The sequence below is a fragment of the Melitaea cinxia genome, chromosome 4 (assembly GCF_905220565.1).
Source record: "Melitaea cinxia chromosome 4, ilMelCinx1.1, whole genome shotgun sequence".
In the NCBI taxonomy this organism is placed as follows: Eukaryota; Metazoa; Arthropoda; class Insecta; order Lepidoptera; family Nymphalidae; genus Melitaea; species Melitaea cinxia.
The window spans coordinates 11,819,325-11,842,206 of NC_059397.1; the positions used below are offsets into that span (position 1 = coordinate 11,819,325).

The window sequence follows — 22,882 nt, forward strand, 5'->3', positions numbered from 1 at the left end:
GCATTTTAAATGGAAAAATTATTGGGCCATTCGAGTTACCAGAAAATTTGACCGGCGAGGTTTATCTGGATTTTATAGAAAACCATTTACCAAATTTACTGGAAGACGTCTCACTTGACATTTACCGAAGCATTTGGTTTCAACAAGATGGCTGCCCAGCACATTATACTCGCTCAGTCAGAGAATTTCTCGATCTAGAATACCGAGGTAGATGGATAGGACGGTCTGGTCCAATTTCGTGGCCAGCCCGTTCACCGGACTTAAATCCAGTCGACTTCTTTTACTGGGGAACGTTAAAAGAAAAAGTATATTCTAAACCACTTCAAAATTTAAACGAATTACGAGAAAAAATTGCGGCAGCTGTTGAAGAGATCAACTCGAAAAGGTACGCTCGTCTTGTAAACCGCTCTTTTTTAAGAAGATGTAGGGCTTGCGTTTCGGCCGAAGGCAAACAATTTGAAAATTTGTTATGAATGAATAAACTTTGATTCCAATAACTGAATTTTATTTCAACCGTATTTTTTTTTTGTCCAAATTTAAGTAACAGTCTTCTAAGTCTAGTGTCACTGTTTCGCTCACACACGGCACAATAGGGTCACTATATTATAGCATTCGTATTCAAACGCGGTCCATAGCAATTTGAGTGATATAAAAATAATTAACTTTCATTTGGTTTACATTTTTTTTCTACCGAATGTTAGGTGTAGTCTTCTAAGTGTACTACCATTTTAGAATCCAGACTAAATGCGCCATCTTTTTACAATACTATGACTGTCTGTCTCGCTCACACACGGCACAATAGGGTCACTATATTATAGCATTCGTACTCAAACGCGGTCCATAGCAATTTGAGTGATAAAAATAATTAACTTTCATTTGGTTTACATTTTTTTTTCTACCGAATCTTAGGTTTAAACTACTAAATGTAGTACCATTTTAGAATCCAGACTAAATGCGCCATCTTTTAAAGCCACTTGCCAAAAGAGCGTAGTACATTTTTTTTACAAGACAGTCACATAAAGATAGATGTTGTTATCTTTTTTGCGTAATGGTTGCGCAATAAAATGATGTTTTTCTAAAGCTGAGGCATTTTAGTATTAATTTTAGATTACAATTAATAAAACAGTTATTCAGGGACCCGTTACACAAAAAAAACAAAGCATAGTCAAGGTTTCTAGTCACAAAGCTTGAAAGACTGTCACAGGGTGTCAATTTCTCGATTTTTTTTAAAAAGCCATTATTTTTTTAAATTATTCATAAATATTTTTTTTCTTATTTTTCTGATAACCACCATCAATTGGCCTATCGCCCATTGCCGGCTTGACGTTGATTTCTGGGACACCCTGTATAAATAAATATTGTAAAACAGTAGAACCTTCAGTGTGTGATTCTATTTTGCATATTCCTAAAGATACATTATTTAGACACCTTCTCACCATCTATAGAGCACACATTTTAAATGTCAAGTCTCTTACTTCAAAAACATAGGACTTTCATACAAACTTCCAACCCCCGTTTTACCCCCTTAGGGGTTGAGCTTCGTAAAATCCGTTCTTAGCGGATGTCGATGTCCTATAAGGAGGTCATATATTAAGTAATGAATAGGTGGTGTTAATGAAAAATATGAAGTTTTAAGCGATCATATTAATGATGTTTTTAGGAATATCTCCAAAGTATTCACTGCGACACACAATGACTGCAAGTCATTCAATGATTGGACGACTCCGGGAATCTATATCTCCGGGTAGGCAAAAGTAATGTGATCTCTTACATGGAAAATAGTATAATAAAAAGATTGCTTTTTATAATTATGGCAGAAATTTATAAAAAAATATTTAAACTTGTTTGTGCTGCGTCTAAGTATATTAAGTATATTTAAAAAAGAGTGCGTGCGTATAAAGTACACACATGTTGAAAGTGAAATTTTTGAAAACTAATTTTTAAGTCTCGTTTATATTTATACAAATCTAAAGCTTCAGATTTCCGTTCCAGCGCCATCGACTAAAACGTTTTCGTTTCAACCGTAACAATTTTACCCTCATGCGCCTAAAAAAGTTTCACTTCAAAAAAATAAAAATAAAAAACATAACTATAGATCTAAAGATAGAAAAGATAAAAAAGAAGAGCTAAAGATTCTAAAGGTGTTAGTGAACTGATCAACCATATCAAAAAATCCGATCCTAAAAATACATTATGAACAATATGAAAAAATATTAAAAACAAAAACAAAAATACAACCGAAAAAATTACAATACAAAAATTAATAAAGTTTAAACTATGTGGATGCTCCACAAATCAGACTCACTCTATAAATCAGAGAACAAATAAAGTAAACAATAAAGAAAAGTCAAATATTAAAATAAAAATAAATAATATGCTCGTCACAGATCCAAAATCAGTAGCTAACTCATTTAATAATTTCTTTGCGTCAATCGGGCCGCTTAATGCCGCCGATTGCAGCAGCGGTCGTCCAGTATTGAATTCAACTGAAAACTCTATGTACCTTAGTCAGTAGACTGTCAAGAAGTATATAAAATCGTAAGAAAGTTAAAAAAAACCGTGGTATTGATGAGCCGCCGCCAAACTTAATAAAATATTGTGCTGCAGAATTAACATATCCTTGCACTATTTTAAAAAACCAATCATTTGACGAATCGTTGACGAAGCGACTTTTCCGTCTCTACTAAAAAAGACTAAAAAAGAATAGGTAATCTATTCACAAGGAAAACGAAAAAACAGACCCAAGCAATTATCGCCCTATCGCCCTTTAACCATCAGTTTCCAAAAATTTTGAAAAAGCTGTTTGCAATTGAAATACTAAATTTTGCGAAAAATACAATATTTTTGATGACTGCCAAAATGACTATCGTAAAGACAGGTCTACTGTTAAGTATAAGTATATTAGAGATTTAAAAAATTTTGACAATAAACAATACGGTATTGGCGTGTTACTAGACAACATGACCAAGGCATATGACCGCGTCCAGCATAATATACTCTTAAATAAATTGTACGATATAGGCATCCGCGGTGCTGCTCACGAGTGGCTGGCGTCGTACCTAAAGGACAGACAGTAGTTTGTCGACATCGAGCACTTTGATGCTGCAACTAAAAGAATATCTTACGTACGGTCAGACTGCAAAAATATGAACGCGTCGTTCCTCCAGGGAAGTGTCGTTGGATGTCTATTATTTTTAATATACATCAACGACCTTCCTAAGATCATGGAAGAGCCATGCGTATTGTTCGCCGACGACATATTGACGTGTTCATAACAATATCTTTGTAAATTTCATGTCAAAATAATGATAATAATAATGTCCATGAAAATCTTGACTCTCTGCTTGAAAAAACGGACTGGTTAAATGAACACCATCTTAAAATAAATTTTGAAAAAATTAAAATAATGACTTTTCATCCTTACCAAAAATGTGCACTAAATTTAAAAATACAGATACTACAATATAAAATTAGAATGCGTAAATGAATTCACTTTGCTCGGTATTATTATAGACAGTCATATTAATTGGAAGGCGCACATACAAAAAATAAAATCAAAGTAAGAGAGTTTTTCATACGCACTATGAGAAATAAAAAAGACCACTAGTGTAGATACAGCCATATTTACATATTATGCATGTTATGAAATAAATAAATAAATGATCATTGACAATCAGTCTATTAAATCAAATAATTAGGTGGCAACAAGCTTTTGAAAAACACTTTGCCAATATTCAACTTTCGACAACTAAAGCGTTTATATCTTCGCCTGAAGTCACTGAATTGTTGCTTAAACAAAATGTAAATGCGTGCACAGATTTTGTTTTCAGACCCATAGACGCTAATGCGATTGTTAAAACATTTACAACTATAGAAATTAAGAAGACCACTGACCCCTGGGGTATATCTGCTAAAATTATCCGAACAATTGTTGATATCATAGCCAGTGGCGTAACTATACCATCTGAGGCCCGTTACAAATTAGGTATTTGGATGGGGCCCTCCGGCATCCCAGTAAAAATAGTCATGTTAGTATTTAATTTTAAGAAGCCACTGATGTAAGTAGTTATCCAAGACTATTGATAATATTATGTGCAACTAAATTAAATGTCTAATAAGTTTTTTTTCAATAGCATAGGCTTATAGAAATATTTATAATGAAACTAGCTGACCTGGCGAACTTCGTATCACGTTATTTTTTTCTGAAATATAATAATAACATAATATATCAAAATAAAATATAGCTTATCTTTTAAGTTGGATCGAACTGCACATGGTGTGTGAATTTTATTATAATCGGTTAAGTGGTTTAGGAGTCCATTGAGGACAAACATTGTGACACGAGATTTATATATATTAAGATAATATTTTACTTTTAATAAGATTATTTTATTAATAAAATTCTTTTCTCCGAGCTTTCTATTCCGCAAAAGTATCTTTTCGAATTTCAGAATTTTCAGTAGACAGAATAGCTAAGTTACCGTACCGTAGTGGCGGGACCGTGAGAGCCGTGGTTTTGACAGAGGCGAGGATGGTGGTGGGATATTGATCGCGGTTTCTAAATGTTATAAGTTTCAACGTGTACTTGATTTCGATCCGATTTTATATATTTTGTTTAATTACCAAATCATATTTTGTACTTTAATTACAACACACAACATATTTACACGAATAAAATTAAACATATAGATACCTTCATTAATAGTGACAAATTGTTTTTTTTTTAAATATATTTCCAATGATTTATCTAAAACATATGATTTAAATCAGATAGGGGGCACTTTAGGAACACCTTGGTATCAGTTCCATGTATGTTGGTAGGTGGGGACAGAGCCCATACATGTTTGCCCATACACAGGGACATTACTGTCTCGCAGAAGGAGATCATCGCCTTCCAGGACTCGTCGTCGCCGAGCATCGCGGTGATAACGCTCGGCAGTGACAAGTTCCCTCCGAGGACTGTCGTCAGATCGCGACGTAGCGCCGCCCATCTCGGGCACACCTCGAGGGTGTGCTGGGCCGAGTCCACCGCCGCACCACAATCGTGACATCCAGTCGTCGGCTCCCTTTGGGCCGTCCGACACAAGTATTCACCAAAGCAGCCGTGCCCGGTGAGAACTTGCGTCTTAGTGAGGCCCTGGGCTAATACTAGTCAGACCAGCTACGTTATTCGTAGAAATGCCAATCGAGTTCATAGACTCGATCTTAGCACATGCGTTCTGAATCGCTGCAATCTAAAGGCCTTCATCATGCTCTATCCCCACCAATCATATGTTTGTCCAAAAGGCGATGAGAGTAGCCGTACTCGGGCCTTGGAAAGCATAGCATGACGTCAGGCTCTCCAGCTTCTCCAGCTATTATTATTAGTTATACTTTTTGGAGTTTCATAAGGAACGAAAAATTTAAAAAATATAAAATTAAGAAAGCATAACGCTCGTTTTAACTAAATGCGTTTGATAGTATAAAAATATAAATTATAAACATTTTTTAATATCATATCAAAAATCGACCGTTCCAGCGGGGATCAAACCTGCATCTCCGACCGACCGTGTCGGTGTTCTAGCCAATTAAGTTAAGGAACGATGTACCCGATCGATTGAAAATTTTGATATAATGATTTTATATTCGGTCTAAGCGACCGTGGCGCCGTCTATAGTGAGTTCTTTACAGAAACCCGTAACTATTCAAAGTTTCATATTACAATGAAAATCTTTGACAAAAGACGACACCCATGCTATTTTTAATTTGTACGATTTTTATTTTTGCGTTACCCACACATTAGGAAAATCTAAATATTTTTTAATATCATATCTAAATAAATTATGTTATAAAGGACGGTTCTTTGTTGCTCGAAGAAATGCTCAGGCGCTCAAACAAGTACCATTTGTTAGTCAAAGCTGTTAAGCATCAAACGAACTGTAAGCTCTTACAATATTAGTTTTTATTGCCGACTATATCACGCACATGTTGGATTAACGTACTTTCGTCTTTCTTTTAATAGAAATGTACACAATGTAAGAATATATTCGCGATAATAATTTTTTTTAGATATCATACACATTACTGAGTTGATTAGAATAAACAAAATAATACTAACAATTTTTACACATATTTTATACATATTCTTTTTGATAATTAAAATAAAGGTTTTACCGGCTCGCTTTTTGTTTATTTAAAATTTATTTAAGTGAAGAAGAAATATAGCTTTATAGTGCACTTAACTTTGCATTTTTAATATAAAGTAGTTTTAATAGTACAATAACAATGTGTAAAGGTTTTCTGGTACAAGTGATACAACGTAGGTGGACAAAAAATAATTAATCAATGTAATACGCATTATTAGGTTTAACTCAAAAAATACTTGTCAGATTTTAATCAAATTTATAATGGAACTGCATGACAAACACTAGCTTTCCACAAAGAAAAGCATCATTGAAATCGGTCTACACAGTAAAAAGTTGTTAGGTAACAAAGATAAAAAACAGTCGAATTGAGAACCTCCTCCTTTTTTAAAGTCGGTTAAATACTTACATCTAGTTTATTATCTACATATGAACATATTTTTTTAGTTCAGTACGCAGGTAGGTAGGTTAAATAAAAACTTAAAAATGTAACGATTTTAATCAATATCTATCTTTCCCCGTTTCTTCATTGCCCGAATACGGGTGACGGATGAATTACTATCAATATTTATTTGACGATCATATGTTACAAAAAATATACATATAACATGAATATTAATAAACTTCCAAGTAAAGTTAACCAACAGTTATCTACGAAAATAATTACGTGTCGCCTGGGCGCCCTAGTTGTGCAGGCGACATAAAACAGGTATTTAGTAGGTACAATTTAGCTATCAAGTGGTTGAATACCTACTTCCAAACGCTGCAGGCTACCTTTGTTAAACAAACATGCTCCAATCGCCCTTCCTATTTTAACCCTGGCTTACGCTTCAGCCTGTAATATCCCACTACTGGGCATAGGCCTCTTTCGCCATGTAGGAAAAGGATCAGAGCTTAATCCACCACGCTGCTCCAATGTGGGTTGGCGGATATATTCCCTACTATGAGTAACGATCGCTATTAGGTGTACATGATAACAACCGGGACCGACGGCTTACTTGCTCTCCGAGGCACGGTGGGAAGACCCACAAGGACTGCACAAACACCCAGACCACGGCAAACACCTGTATGGCCAATACAAATGTTTATCATGTGCGGGGATCGAACCCGCATCCGCCAGCGCAACAGGTACAATCCATGGCTGTAACCGTTGCGCCAACGCGGCGCCAACCCTGGCGTAGGACAGGCAAAAATACACAGATATTTCACTCGTTTAAGCAACAAATTTGTTGACTAGGTAAATGATGTGAATTTTGGACAAAAATTAACATAAACTGTTTAGGGACCATTCATTTATTACGTAAGATGAATTTTATTAGTTTTCAACCCCCTCCTATTATAAGAAAATAAGAATAAGCCGACCCCTGTTTACTATCTATTACGTAAGAATCTAAAAGAAAAAATGAATACAAGTTTGGTTTGATTTAATAAAAATTTGTACTTACAAAGGTACTAATAATTTTTATTTTTTGGTAGTAATAAACTTTGATTTTTAATTATTCATCTTTACCGACATAAGATTTTCAGTGCAGAGGCTCAACAAAAGAAATAAATAAAAGAATCTATTCACGCAGTTCAATAATTCAATTACCACTTAACTACAATATTAAAATCATAAACGCAATAACGAGCGTTGTTTACGCAAACAAGTGACTTGTCCACAAGCGGGGAGTTCCCGGGAGCCGCAGTGCGGGTTGCGCGGGTTCGTTACCATGGAAATACAAATCGTTTAGTACGCATAGCACAGAAATAGTAATTTACTATTTCTGTGACGCATAGCGAACTTTGACATTCGCGCGGTTGTCCGCGATTTTTTAAAGTATAATTTTAACTTTGTGCATTTTTGTGATCTTACGTAAGTACTATCGAAACTCTCCCCTTCCCTTGTAAGAAAAAATAAGACATGGTTGACCCCAACCACCCCTAAATAGTCTTACGTAATAAATGAATGGCAATAATAATGAAAGGTAATAATACAATATCACAAACCTTCAATCATAAAACAACCATCATCAACCTTTAATAAATTATATTTGCAAAAGGCTGAATAAAATCGTATTACTTTGAAACTCAGTTCTTTCATCATCATCATCATCATTACAGCCTATACAGTCCACTGCTGGACATGGCCTCCACAAGTTTACGCCAAAAATAACGTGAACTCATGTGTTTTGCCCATAGTCACCACGCTGGGCGGGCGGGTTGGTGACGCAGTACTGGCTTTGTCGCACCGAAGACGCTGCAGCCCGTCTTCAGCCTGTGTATTTCAAAGCCAGCAGTTGGATGGTTATCCCGCCATCGGTCGGCTTCTTGAGTTCCAAGGTGGTTGTGGAACCTTGTTATCCCTTAGTCGCCTCTTACGACACCCACGGTAAGAGAGGGGGTGGCTAAATTCTTTAGTGCCGTAGTATATGTAACATACATGTATTTTCTTATGAACTTGTGGAGGCCCATGTCCAGCAGTGGACTGTGATAGGCTAAAATTATGATGATGATGATGAAACGATGTGGAGACGCGCTGGTTGCTACGTTTCCACGTCTTAAGTAAACTTTAGAATTGAGTTATTTTTAATAGATATACAAAAGATAAGTTTAAAAATAAAATTCTTGTTTTGTCTTTTTTGAATTCTTGAGTATTTTATTAAAATATCAGCTTACTTGAAGTTTACTTTATATATTTTTATTTCTTTAATATAATTGACTATCTCTACCTTTACTTGGGGGCCATCTTAAACTTCTCTGTATCGTTCCAATTTTATTATACGTACTGCTGAAGCGAGTACAGTGATAAATATACCATTTTGCAACGACTTCATTGTGTATAATACATACCTACAATCAGTAAATATGATTTGAATAAATGTATTATTTCTCACTAGCTGTACCCGCGACTACGTTCGCGTGTTTTCCTTTATATAAAACACAGTTATTTTATAATTAATCGTTATTTTTTCTATAATTTACACCTTTTGGGTTTTCAGTTTTTTTTTGCGCACAAAACTTGTCGTATTTAATAGAAAAATGTTTGGTTATTCCATGTCTATCTAAGCGGTAGGAACTCGCACGGGATCTTGCGGGAATTCCGGGATAAAAAGTACCCTACATGTTGCTCCAGAACCTCCTCTATCTTCTAGTGACAGTCTCATAAAAATCGGTTAAGCCGTTCAGAAGATTAGTTCGGACAAACAGAAAGACAGAGAGACAAAAATTTTAAAATCGTTTGTGTGTGTGATACTAAAAGTATCGTGTAAATAGCTATATGGACTTGAAAAAAACATTTTTTTTTTGAATAACACTTTAATTTTATTTAAAATTATTGATTCGATCAATGTAAAACATAATAGCAATGTGAAATAAAAAGAAGATCGGAATTAAAATGTCCTTAAATATGTTTGTGTAGTTTTTACTGTTTCTGTTTACTGTAATGACAGAATTGAAAAATTAAATGAATATAACGTTCTAAATAATGTTACCAATATAATTTTAATAAAAAACAATTCTACTTATATTATGAGTACCTACGAAAGTTTGTAAAGATAGATGAGTGTCGTTTTTTACTCTTTCACACAAAAAGCTACTAAACTGATTGTAGTAAAACTTGGTATATAGATATCTCTAGAATAACATATAGGCCAGCTTTTGATACCAATATTCTCATGGGATCGCAAATAATGTGGCCTACGCCATGAGGCATAGGCAGTAAACAAAAAAATTGTAGTCAACAGAACTTTTTTTATGTTACTTCGTTAAACTTAAAGACAACATCAAATACTTCTTCTTCATAAAGTGCCATCTTCTCACGAAGTTTGGCGATCATTTTGACAACTTTTAGATTTGATACCACGGCCCTGAATAACGAACGGGTGATTTTCTCAAACCATTGGCGTAGATTTTTAGCCAAGATGTTCTTCTACGACCCACTCTGTGCTTGCCTTGGATAATAAATCGAAGCAGCTGGTATTTTGAATTTCTCATAATGTGGTCAAAGTATTCAAGCTATCTTTTCTTAAAAACAACTTCTGCTTTCTTCTTCACACGACTTAGCACAGTTACGTTCTATATTTAATCTCTCCAGGATATTCTCAACATTCTCCTGTATACCTACATTTCAAAAGCTTCAACCTTCTTACAAGTCCAGTTTATCCCAGGCTCCAATACACCAGCTAAAAAAACACATTTTTCATATAGATGACAAACGATCAACAATTGATTTATATATATATATATATATATATATATATATATATATATATATATATATATATATATATATATATATATATATATAATTATATATAGGTGTATAAAAATCAATTGTTGTTCGTTTGTCTTACTAAAACGCGAGAATGGCTGGACAGATTTGGCTAATTTTGATCTTGAAATATTTATGGAAGTTCGGGGATGGTTTAAATAGTGAGCAACATAAATAATAAGAAATGGAAAATACTAAAAACGACAATTTAGTTTTCAAATACAAAATGTTTCTAGCTGTGAAACATTTGATGAGTTTTGTCAAAAATATTGTCAATTGGTCTTTTGTCTTTTGAGAAATTAAAAAAAATCTACTTGATTATCAAATAGAGAATAAATAAATAAGTTTCAAGACGATTATTAAAAATGCGTCTTCGGTGCGACAAAGCCAGCCCTGCGGTCACCAACCCGCTTGCCCAGCGTGGTGACTTTGAGCAAAACACATGAGTTCACGCGAAAAATGGCGTGAACTTGTGTAGGCCTACGTCCAGCAGTGGAAATTATATTACGAAAATTGATTTAGTGTATAACTAATGTGTTGCATTTAATGTAGATAAAAGTTTTTTCAACAAGTCAAAATTTTTTTATCAAGTTTTGACCATATTTTTCACAAATATTTGTAGGTCATATAGGGTTCACCGGATCATCTAGTTTAATTATAATAACAACAATTGATAAGAATTCTGTATATGTTTCTATGACGTAAAAGATAATAAATTATAGAAGCAAGCTCTTGATCAAACATAAGCTTGTCTTAGTCTCTTAGAGTAAGTTCTGATTATCTAGTATCTATCCACATAATTAATTTTAACATTTGCGAGCACACTTGCAAGTTTATATATTTAAACATATAAATAAACTTGCAAATGTGCAAAATAATCTTAATCATTATTAGCTATTAGTATTTTTTTATAAATTGATGTTATCAATTTTCTAATTATTTAACAGATATATTTTTTTTAATTTGTAGGAAAAAAAAGAAAAACATTTGATTAAGTAATGGCCACCAAGAAGTTTACTGGACCTTCTCCTTACACATTGAAAGCTACGTATCCAGAAGTTGACTTCCTGCATACCCAGTAAGCTTTATTTATTAATATAGAATTTTGTTTAATTTTCGAACATTTTCTATTTCATTGTATTTTATTATTATTACTATTTAGATGTTAAGTTTTAACATATTAGTGAAACTTCACGTTGAATAACATGATTAACTATTATAACTATTTTAATAAATAATTCGTATTAAGGTTAATAAGTGCTTATTAAGCAAAAAAAAAAAAACAAAAATAAAAATCGTGGGGTTTTGGATCACAATACTGTAACGGCTCTCAAAATACTACAATATCATTAATCACGTTTCACTCAAATATCTTATTGGTAAAATACAATCTAATTTTTTTTAATTTTTATCAACTGACTCTAAAAAAAGGAGGAGGTTACTCAATTCGACTATATATATATATGTATGGTCGGGAATAATTTCATCGTTTATGAACCGATTTGGATAATTCTTTTTTTGTTATAAAGGAGATATCCATAGTTTGGTACCATGATAAGGAAACCAGGATCTGATGATGGGATCCTAGAGAAATCGAGAGAAACTCATAAATCCGCATAGCTTTTTACTGGGTGTATCGATTTTAATGATTTAATCGAAAGCCGATGTTTATCATGTGGTCACATTTAAATTTCATCGACATCTGATTACAATTTTTGGAGTAATCTTTGATAATGCGTATTTACTTGGCTATTTTTTCGTCTACCTACGTTGTATTACTTGTCGATATAATTGAAGTCGGTTTTTCTTCGTTTGCCTGCAAACACAATTATTTTCATAAAATTACATGAAAGTATAAATTAATGTCTATATTTAAGAAGGATAATTTAGTTTTGTTTTTCGATTTTTCAGATACATCAATAATGTTGCTCCAAGTAGCAAAACAGAAGCAAAACCTGTTGTTGGAGCTATTTTTGGCCTTGGGCGCGCTGGTTCTATTCACTTAAGTAATATAATAAATAATCCTCGAATTATTTTAAAGTATATAGTCGATGATCGTCCAGAAAGTTTTAATGATCTTAAAAAGCACTGGAAATTAAACGATGATGTTACATTTCTTACTTCAAGACATAAAGATATCGTGTACAGCGATAAATCGTAAGTAGGGTTAATATAAATAGCTTTTATAATAAATTATCTAACCAATTTCATTTATAGGTAAATGGCCAATAGAAATCGAGAAACTTTGAAGATGTATCTTGAAGATGTATCTTAATAAAACACCAAAGTTTCTATTTTTACGATTTTTTCAGTATAAATGTAGTTTTTATTGGATCACCAACTTACACTCATCACGAAATCGTTGTAAATTCAATTGCTAATAATAAAGATATCTTTTGCGAAAAACCGATCGCTGAGAGTATCGAAGATACGAAGAAATGTTATGAAGCCGCTAAGGCTAAGGGCCGTATTCTGTTTGCTGCATTTAATCGCCGCTTTGACCCAGCTTACAGAGCGTTGAAAGATAGAGTCAGGAAAGGAGAAGTAGGTCACGTGCAGATTCTTAAGGTAACAGCTAGAGATTCACCACTCCCTACCATTGATTATTTGAAAACTTCAGGTACTTATTTATCATACAAATAAAATATATGTAAATCAAACGTTGTTGATACTATAATAAATATTTTTGTCTTGAATAAGGTGGTGTTTTCCACGACTGCTTGGTTCACGATTTCGATATGTCTTGTTGGGTCCTCGGTGAGCTACCGGTTCGTGTACAAGCAACTGCTTCAGCTTTAATCCCAGAGGTGAAGGCTATCGATGACTTTGACACAATTGCTTTTCTCCTTACTTTTCCTTCTGGTGCCATTGCTATCGGTGATAATAGTCGTTACAGCGCCTACGGATATGACCAAAGACTCGAAGTTTTTGGAAAAAATGGTATTTAAAAAGCTAAGTAATGAGTGAGCTTATTATAGTGTTCTTTGTTTTTTCCTAATGTCTTCCTTAAAATTAGGTATGATAAAGGTGGAAAACGAGAGGCCATCTCATTCGACGGAAATGTACATTGGACAGACTGGGGTTATGCTGAACCCTATATACTATTCCTTTCCATCACGTTTCAATGTTGCTTATCGACGTGAGATTGAACATTTCCTGGACGTTGTACAATGTAAGTAATATTGAAGACAGACTTCATTTAAACATTAGGTGATATAACACTACGTTGTTTAACTTTACAGTCAGTATACAGCTTCTTTATTTTTAATAGATGGAGTTACGCCGGACGTGGCTAGTTGGCAGACTCTCGCAGTGAGCAAGATTGCGACGGCAGCTGAGGAGAGTGCTCGCACTGGAAAGACTGTTGAAATTGATTGGAGCGAAGACCATATTCCCGCTGTCTACTCATAAAAAACTTTATACTGGAGTAATAATTATTATTTGTTCATGTTAATTTATAGTAATAGTAGTTTTCAAATAAACATTTTATAACATTTTTGTCTTTTATTTGTTTAATACTATCATCATATATATTAATACGCTAAGGTAATGTTTGCCTCCCTTTTTGAAAAAAACTCATAATTACTCCACTTTAATTATATACCATTTTATAGATAATTGCTTGCCTTACCGGCATCAACAACTAAAAAAATAAGACTGCTTTTGTTTTTGTGAATTAATTAATTATTATTAAAATTATATATGTAGATATACATAACGAAACTATAAAGCAATGCTGCCATCTGACGGCTTTAATTTTGAAACAACGTCAACATGATTGACGGTCGATCTACATTTCGAATATTTTATTTATAAAGAAGTTTTGCAATAACGAATTAAAAAAAATGTAAAGTGATAATTATTATACTTATTTAATGCGAATTATTCGCACGGGTATTGCTAGTATGATATTAATACCTGGTAACTTTTAGTTATACAGTATCGACCCAAACTTAAGGAAACAATTCTTTCTTTGGAATTCGGGTCCAGGTAAAAGATTTTTTCGGGCCCTCATACGCGGGCGAAATTAAACATGAATACTTGCTTTTACCCCTGACGTGGAACATTCCGCTCCAATACATTCACTTTGAACACAAGGGAAACTTCAGCAGGATAATCGGGTTTAGCAACATATATCTGCTTTAGCGGCTGCCGCAATGAGATAAATGATGAGGTAGTATAATTTTATCCATACATTTAAATTCTTGAATGTTTTAAGAACGTTATGACTAAAAGCTAATTATGAAAAAATACTACAAAATATAATTTATTTTCAAAAATAAAAATTAAATGAAATCGTATTTGTATTTTTTTTGTAACTTGATAAAAAACCGTATGAATTTTGGTTATAAATTACTTTTCTAAAAAAAATAATAATCTTTAAGCTTTAATCGTTAGACTTGTCGTTTAGATGTTACTCGCATAATATGTAAGCAGTAGAAAAATATATCTGAATCAATTTAAGACAAAACCATTTCAAGCCATTATAATAAAAATATCTAATTAGCTACTCTTTATGACGTGAAAAGGTCAATATCGATAAATTAATTAAGTATAGATATGAAATAATACATAACATTTTAATTACTGTACATAGCTAATACATAAAGCACAGTTCAAGTTATCTGACCCTATTTATCAATCAATAGAGTGAGCGCGATATCAGTTAACACCATCCAATAACATCTACTATTCGATAATTGAACATGTGCAGCGTTAATGAATTTTCTCCTCACAAAGTAAGCCACAATATTATGCATCGATATCATGTCGGATAAAAGTATGGTTTTTAATGATGATATTCGAACTTTGATTACCTTAACTTCTCCGTCTGTATTTTTTAAAGAGAGCTTAATTTGAAATTATCCTACAGTCATAGAATTATATCAGATGTGAGTGTGGCCGCAATTGCTATCATTGTGTCCTCACAATAACACTGTGATGAAAACCTATTTTATTCTTCCTTCAAGTCACGTTTTATCCTTAATTTCGACTTTGATATCTCTCTGATATTTCTTATGTATCTATAAAATATTAGTGACTGAATCTGTTAAATTGTTTTTATTTTTATATTTTATGTTCAAAAGTCATGGTGTACGTAGGTTCTGTTGGAGTATAGGAAAAACATAAAACAAGTCTTCATTAAGCGAATGATTTGACAAGAACACCGTCTTCAGGCGGGCTCTATTCATGAAAATAAATTAGTTTTTTTCTCTTTACACTGAATAGAGCACAAAATAAAAGTTTTCGATTATCATATAATTAGGGAACAAAATCAATTTTAAATTTTATAAAATTTATAACATTTATTAAATTACATTAATTTTACAATACAAAAGTTGGATTACTAATCGATGTTTACATTGCGAATTATGGAACAGTTTTATAATTTTTCAAAAGATGTCAACTTAGTAGGATGTGTTCTAATTTTACGATCTTCATGTAAAAATCCTACTTGTATTGTAATTTTTCGGAACTATTAATCGAACTATATTAAAAAACTTTGAGACTTACAATATTGTTTGTAATTTGGTTTACCAGAAATTTTTGTAAAATCACAAAACAAAAACAAAAAAAAAAAAAAAATTGAAGCTTCATTACTTTTCTTTGTAATATTTAAATATTTCTGCAAATTTTGTGTAATCTATATATTAATACGTAAAGCAAAAACTTTGTACGAAAATTGCGCGGACAGAATTTCGTACACTCATAGTTTATATAGAGAAGGGGTGCAGAATGCTAATATTTTTTTTAATTGCATAAAAATGTATTTAATTAGTTGTAATGAGATCTCGATGAAATTTAAATGTGACCACATGATAAACATCGGCTTTCGATTAAATTAAAAATTATCAAAGTTGGTACACTCAGTAAAAAGTTATACGGATTTTCGAGGGTTCCTTCGATTTTGCTGGGATCTCATCATCAGATTCTTGTTTCATTATCATGGTACCACACTTAGAATATCTCCTTTGTACTTGTACTGTGTGGCTACGGTACTAAAGAATATAGCCACCCCTCTCTTCCCGTGGGTGTCGTAAGAGGCGACTAAGGGATAATACAGTTCCGCTACCACCTTGCAACTTAAAAAGCCGACCGATGGCGGGATAACCATCCAACTGCTGGCTTTGATATACACATTAATTTATCGTCATTTTTTATTTTTATTTTGCGTTAATTAATCTATAATATATATAAAAGCGAAAGGTCACTCACTCATCACGAAATCTCCGAAACTATAACACCTACAAACTTGAAATTTGGCAGGTAGGCTCCTTATAAAACGTAGGCATCCGCTAAGAACGGATTTTACGAAACTCGATCCCTAAGGGGGTAAAACGGGGGTTGGAAGTTTGTATGAAAGTCGTATGTTTTTGAAGTAAGAGACTTGACATTTAAAATGTAAGCTCTATAGATGGTGAAAAGGTATCCAAATAATGTATCTTTAAAAATCAACTCCTTTTTGGGGTTAAAACGGGGAATCGTAGGTTGACTCACTGATCACGAAATCTCCGAAACTATAACAGCTGAAAAATTGGAATTTGGCAGGTAGGTTCCTTATAGGGCGTAGACATCTGGTAAGAACGGATTTTACAAAATTCGACCCCTAAGGGGGTAAAGCGGGGTTTGGAAGTTTGTATGAAAGTACTATGTTTTTGAAGTAAAAGACTTGAAATTTAAAATATATGCTCTATAGATAGTGAGTAGGTGTCCAAATAATGTGTCTTTAGAAATTATCTCCTTTTTGGTGTTAAAACGGGGGATGGTAGGTTGGCTCACTCATCATGAAATCTCCGAAACTATAACACCTACAAGCTTAAAATTTGACAGGTAGGCTACTTATAGGGCGTAAACATCTGTTAAGAACGAATTTTACGAAACTCGACCCCTAAGGGGGTAAAACGGGGGTTGGAAGTTTGTATGAAAGTCCTATGTTTTTGAAGTAAGAGACTTGAAATGTAAAATGTGTGCTCTATAGATGATGAGAAGCTGTCCAAATAATGTATCTTTAGAAATCTACTCCCTTTTGGGGTTAAAATGGAGGATGGTAGGTTGACTCACTCATCACGAAATCTACGAAACTACAACACCTACAAACTTGAAATTTGGCAGGTAGGTTCCTTATAAAGTGTCGACATTTATTAAGAAGGGATTTTATGAAACTCGACCTCTAAAGGGAAAAAACGGGGGTTGGAAGTTTATATGAAAGTCCTACGTTTTTGAGTAAGAGACTTGAAATTTAAAATGTATGCTCTATAGATGGTGAGGAGGTGTTCAAATAATGTATCGTAATCTATATATATAAAAGAGAAAGATCACTGACTCATTCATCACGAGAACTCAAAAACCGCTGGGACCATCCAGTGGTTTTTAATCCATCCAGGATGGACAAAGATGAAATTTGGTAGGTAGGTAGATTATAGAAAGTAGACGTACGCTTAGAACGAATTTTGCGATATTCCACCGCTAAGAGGGTTTAATTGGGGATTATAGAAACATAAACAGCAGCGAAACATAAGTTCGCCTTATCAGGCGAACAGCGGCCAGGTTATTTATACTGCAGCCTGAAAATAAAGCTAAAAATGTGGTGTATAAAGAGGTTTTATAAAAATAACTATTAAATTATACTAAATTGTGCCTTTTAAAAAGTCACTCAGTGTGATAACCATTTCAAGTGACTGAAATAAAAAAAAGTTTGCGTTAAACATCTTAATAGTAATGCGTATCTTCATAACCACGCGAACGTAGTCGCGGGCAACAGTTAGTGTATTATAAAACAAAGTCCCCAAAAGCGTATGTGGTCGATTCCCTCAAAATCTACTGAACGGATTTTCATGCGGTTTCACCAATGGAGTGCTTCAAGAGGAAGGTTTACGGAATGACTAAGCCGATTTTGATGAAAGTTTCACTGGAAGTTTGCTGGTAAAACTTTGTGAAACACTGATTTCAACGCGGGCGAAGCCGCGGGCACAGCTAGTTATTAATAATTGTGTTTGCAGGCAAACGAAAAAAAACCGACTTCAATTATATCGACAAGTAATACAACGTAGGTATACGAAAAAATAGTCAAGAAATACGCATTGTCAAAGATTACTCCTAAAGTTTTAATCAGATGTCGATGAAATATGACCACATGATAAACATCGGCTTTCGATTAAGTTAAAAATCATCAAAATCAGTACACCCAGTAGTATGTTAAGTATTATGTAGTTAATGTAAAGTTATGCGGATTTTCGAGAGTTTCCCTCGATTTCTCTAGGATCCCATCATCAGATTCTGGTTTCCTTATCGTGCTACCACACCAGGGATATCTCCTTTTCATCAAAAAAAGAATTATCAAAATCTTTTCATAAACGACGAAGTTATCCCCGAACATACATTAAAATGTACTGTGTGGCTACGGTACTAAAGAATATGGCCACCCCCTCTCTTCCCGTGGGTGTCGTAAGAGGCGACTGAGGGATAACACGGTTCCGGTACCACCTTGGAACTTAAAAAGCCGACCGGTGGCGAGATAACCATCCAACTGCTGGCTTTGAAATACACAGGCCGAAGATGGGCAGCAGCGTCTTCGGTGCGACAAAGCCAGCCCTGCGGTCACCAACCCGTCTGCCCAGCGTGGTGACTATGGGCAAAACACATAAGTTCACGTTATTTTTGGCGTAAACTTGTGGAGGCCTATGTCCAGCAATGGACTGTATAGGCTGTAATGATGAATGATGATAAATATCGGCTTTCGATTAAATTAAAAATCATCAAAATCGGTACACGCAGTAAAAAAATATGCAGATATTCGAGAGTTTCCCTCGATTTCTCTGGGATCCCATCATCGGATCTTGGCTTCCTTATCATGGTACCAATCTAGGGATATTTCCTTTCCAACAAAAAAAGAATTATCAAAATCGGTTCATAAACGACGGAGTTATCCCCGAACATACATTAAAAAAAACAAAATATATACGGTCGAATTGAGTAACCTCCTCCTTTTTTTGAAGTCGGTTAAAAATAAAATATATGCGGTCGAATTGAGTAACCTCCTCCTTTTTTGAAATCGGTTAAAAAATTAATAATAAATAAAGTTGATATGTCACATTTCATTAGGTAGTTGTTAAACCACGCAACGCAATGACATAAAGGGTTATTTCATTATGTCTACACCAAATTTTGTCTAGAAAAAAATGTATGATTTTTCGGACAGCAAATTCATATTCAATAGGGTTTTCATTTTGCACGGCCTGCTAGCATTAAAAGGTTAATCGTTCACATAAAACATCGTACAATAAAGAGCGTTTCACCATTCATGAGGCACACCGAGTCAGACATCTCGCGTTATTATAGTCATAAAGTTCGCCCTTTCCTTGCATAATGACATGACGAATTGCGTTCACGATATTTTTGTGCTTCTTTATACTGTGAGGTCATTGCATATCAGTTATTATATTAAATAAATGGAGAAGATGAAAAGATACGCGATCATAGATAGCGATATGTTAATGATTTTAGTATTGTGAAAATGAAAGCAAGTTATTTATGTAGTTATGTGTTAAAAAAGTTGTTGTTGGAATTCAAAGTTTTGAATTAAAAACGAACATGGAAAAAATTTTGAACAAATTTGTTTGCAGAGATAATGGAAAGCGTGAGTTTTGTGTAATAGAGCACGTGTGGTTGGCAAGCTAGGGTGAAAAAGGACAAAAGTTGTTTGTACTCCGTACGAATTTTGCAAACATTAGAAATTATACTTATTTAATAACACCTAAAACTATTTATTGACTAAAATGAATGTTTTTTTTTTATTAACCATCTTAATCTTTATGTGGAATCTATAATAGTATACAATTACAGTATTTTCAACTTAAAACTTATATTAAAGATTCCAATAACGCATTAAAAGTGTTATTTCTATAGCGAATGAAAAGCGTATTCGGTAGAAATTTCAATTGGGTTATGAAAATGGTAACCCCTTGAAAACTTCTAGCTCCACTTAATTAAAATTCATAATTTTATTCTCATTTCAACTTAAATGCTAGTTGAGTGGTTTAAATAGCGAGTTAGCATTTTTTTTTAATATTTTTGTCACGATATGCGAATATCGGTCTTTTGAATAATATATTTGTAAGCACATATTGAAAGTTTTGTAGATAAAATTACAATGTCGCATCTTAATGAAAATTGAGTCTGTCTTCAATAATTTCATAAAAATAAACGAGCAAATCTTCTCGTCATTGGAGTGGGAACAGTTCGTGCCTGGAATAAATTTCTTCAAAGGGATCGTTTTCAATTTCATGGCTCAATCTTCGGGATCTCTGTGAGAATATGTAAAAGGGCATTTGTCGGTGTCAACACAATGTAATGAGCCTCTTTTCGCATTAGTGGCGTGCTTGCGCACCAGATATTACACTGTTGTGTTGTCACAATTTTAATTATGTATTATATTTATTTTTTGATATTGACTAGAATGTAAAGTGACTCTCACTTTACATTCTAGTTACAGCACATTCTAGTCACTTAGTTACAGCAACAAAAAGGGTAGAAGTATACCAATTATTTGATTCCGATTAAGTGGTTAAATAGTAATGATAATTACTATAAGATTTTCTTTTATATGTTAAGGACTAGTTTATTGGTTGAAAACAGAAGAAAGTTTACTTTGAATCAAGTAATAGTTCAAGAACAAATTTATATATTTTTGAGTTATGACTAAAAATTTATATAAATAAAAATGAATGCTGCTAAACGCATAACTCAAGAATGGTTGAACTAATTCGACTATTTTTTTGTATGTTCCTTAAGGTCCACGGAAGGTTTTAATTAAAAAAAATTAAAAACAATACTATCAACATTTGACAGAACGAAGTCTGTCCGGGCAGCTAGTAAGAAAAAATTGTCAAAATAAAATGTATACACTTTAGGTTATTGATAATAGTTAGCTTTATGGAAAGAAAAAAAGGGAGCGGCATTTTTACTCGATTACGGAATTAATAATTTAAACGACCTATAAAAATCATAAGCGCTGTCCTTGATGATCCGGTCGTCATCTTGTCTAGACTAATGACTGAGATGAGACTTAACTATAGCTTTAGTTTGATATTTAGAAGTTTGTACTGTATAGTCTTCGAGCAATGCGTCCTCTCTGTTTTAACATACATTGTCAAGACGTGGACACTGACGAGGGGACTGTGTGGTCCGCAAACTTTAGTCGCTTGAAGTGCAATGGAACGGGCTATGCTTGGAGTCTCTCTCAAAAATAGGATTAGAAATGAAACTATCTGAGAGAGAACGAAAATAACTAACATAGCACGCAGTCTACAAGTTAATGTGGCCGTGGCTGACTGACTGTACTAGACGTGGGCATAGGCCTCTTTCCCTATGTAGGAGAATCTTAATCCACCACGCTGCTCCAATACGGGTTGGTGGATATATTCCCGACAATTAGTAACGATCGCTATCAGGTGTACGTGATAACAAACGGAACCGACGGCTTAGCGTGCTTTATGAGGCACGGGGAGACCCTCAAGGACTGCACAAACACCCAGCCCACGGAAAACATCTATTTGACCAATACAAATGTTTGTCATGTGCGGGAATCGAACCCGCAACCGCTAGTCCAATAGCCACAAACTAGTGCTGTGACTACTGCTTGATAATTCCACTATAGTACTGCTTCTATTAAAAAAAAAACTATTTAAAAATTGTGGACTAATAATTACATACATATTATGTTTGTACTAAATTGTCTATTAGAGATCACTCAAAACCAAATGCCATGTTATTCTCCTTGAATTGGAATAGCTTCGAACCGAAGTAGATTTAAAAATAAGAGTAGGTACATGATATCTTTACAGAAGTATCTCAGTTCTCAGATCTGACATTAAAGTTAATGTTATTAAAAACTAAATTGGGTAATATTTTTCAACTGGCGCGTACGAGAACTTTGAAATTCTAATTACTGCTCACGGCTGAATACAATATGAATGATCACTATTATCCTAGTTGGACCTTTTAAATAATTCTTTTGTAACTTACTTTTAGTTATTACTTTATGCAGATATTCACGACTTTTTAAATTCTTATTGGCAGTATTTATTAAAAAAAATCTGCATATTCGCACTATCTCTATTAATGTATAATTTAATCAATTAAAATGTGTACATTGCAATTCTTAATTAAAAATAAACAGTATTAATAGATTAAGAAAAACACATATAGTGAAACTAAAGCAGTATAATACATAAATTTAAACCATTATAATCTAGACACAAAATTTTTGTTTTAAGTTATACCCGAAAGGTCAATGTTAGGTAAATCAGTGTTAAAATAAAGTCAAGTACGTTTTATGTCAGTTGCATTTTCATACTTTATTGTTTACTAGTTGTGCCTGCGACTTCGTCCGCGTTTTGGGTATTTACATGTTCAACGTGTTTCTTTAAATTGACATAACTTTTTTATTTATGAACCGATTGACATGAAACGAATACTAAATGTTATGTGAAGCCTACCACAATTTACT

The 22,882-nt window shown here is 33.6% G+C and overlaps 1 protein-coding gene and 1 non-coding gene across 2 annotated transcripts; one reads left to right on the forward strand and one right to left on the reverse strand.

Moving 5' to 3' along the window:
* Nucleotides 1-8,796: 8,796 nt before the first annotated feature.
* Nucleotides 8,797-8,905, reverse strand: LOC123653352. The gene has a single exon (XR_006743075.1). It is a non-coding gene; the product is annotated as a U6 spliceosomal RNA (small nuclear RNA).
* A 2,200-nt stretch (nucleotides 8,906-11,105) lies between these two features.
* Nucleotides 11,106-13,868, forward strand: LOC123669893 (uncharacterized oxidoreductase YrbE-like). Its single transcript, XM_045603412.1, has 7 exons — nucleotides 11,106-11,140; nucleotides 11,344-11,452; nucleotides 12,286-12,531; nucleotides 12,687-12,994; nucleotides 13,075-13,314; nucleotides 13,391-13,546; nucleotides 13,646-13,868. Exons 2-7 carry the CDS (start codon nucleotides 11,373-11,375, stop codon nucleotides 13,783-13,785), a joined length of 1,170 nt encoding a protein of 389 aa, XP_045459368.1. The 5' UTR covers nucleotides 11,106-11,140; nucleotides 11,344-11,372; the 3' UTR covers nucleotides 13,786-13,868.
* The last annotated feature ends 9,014 nt before the right edge of the window (nucleotides 13,869-22,882 follow it).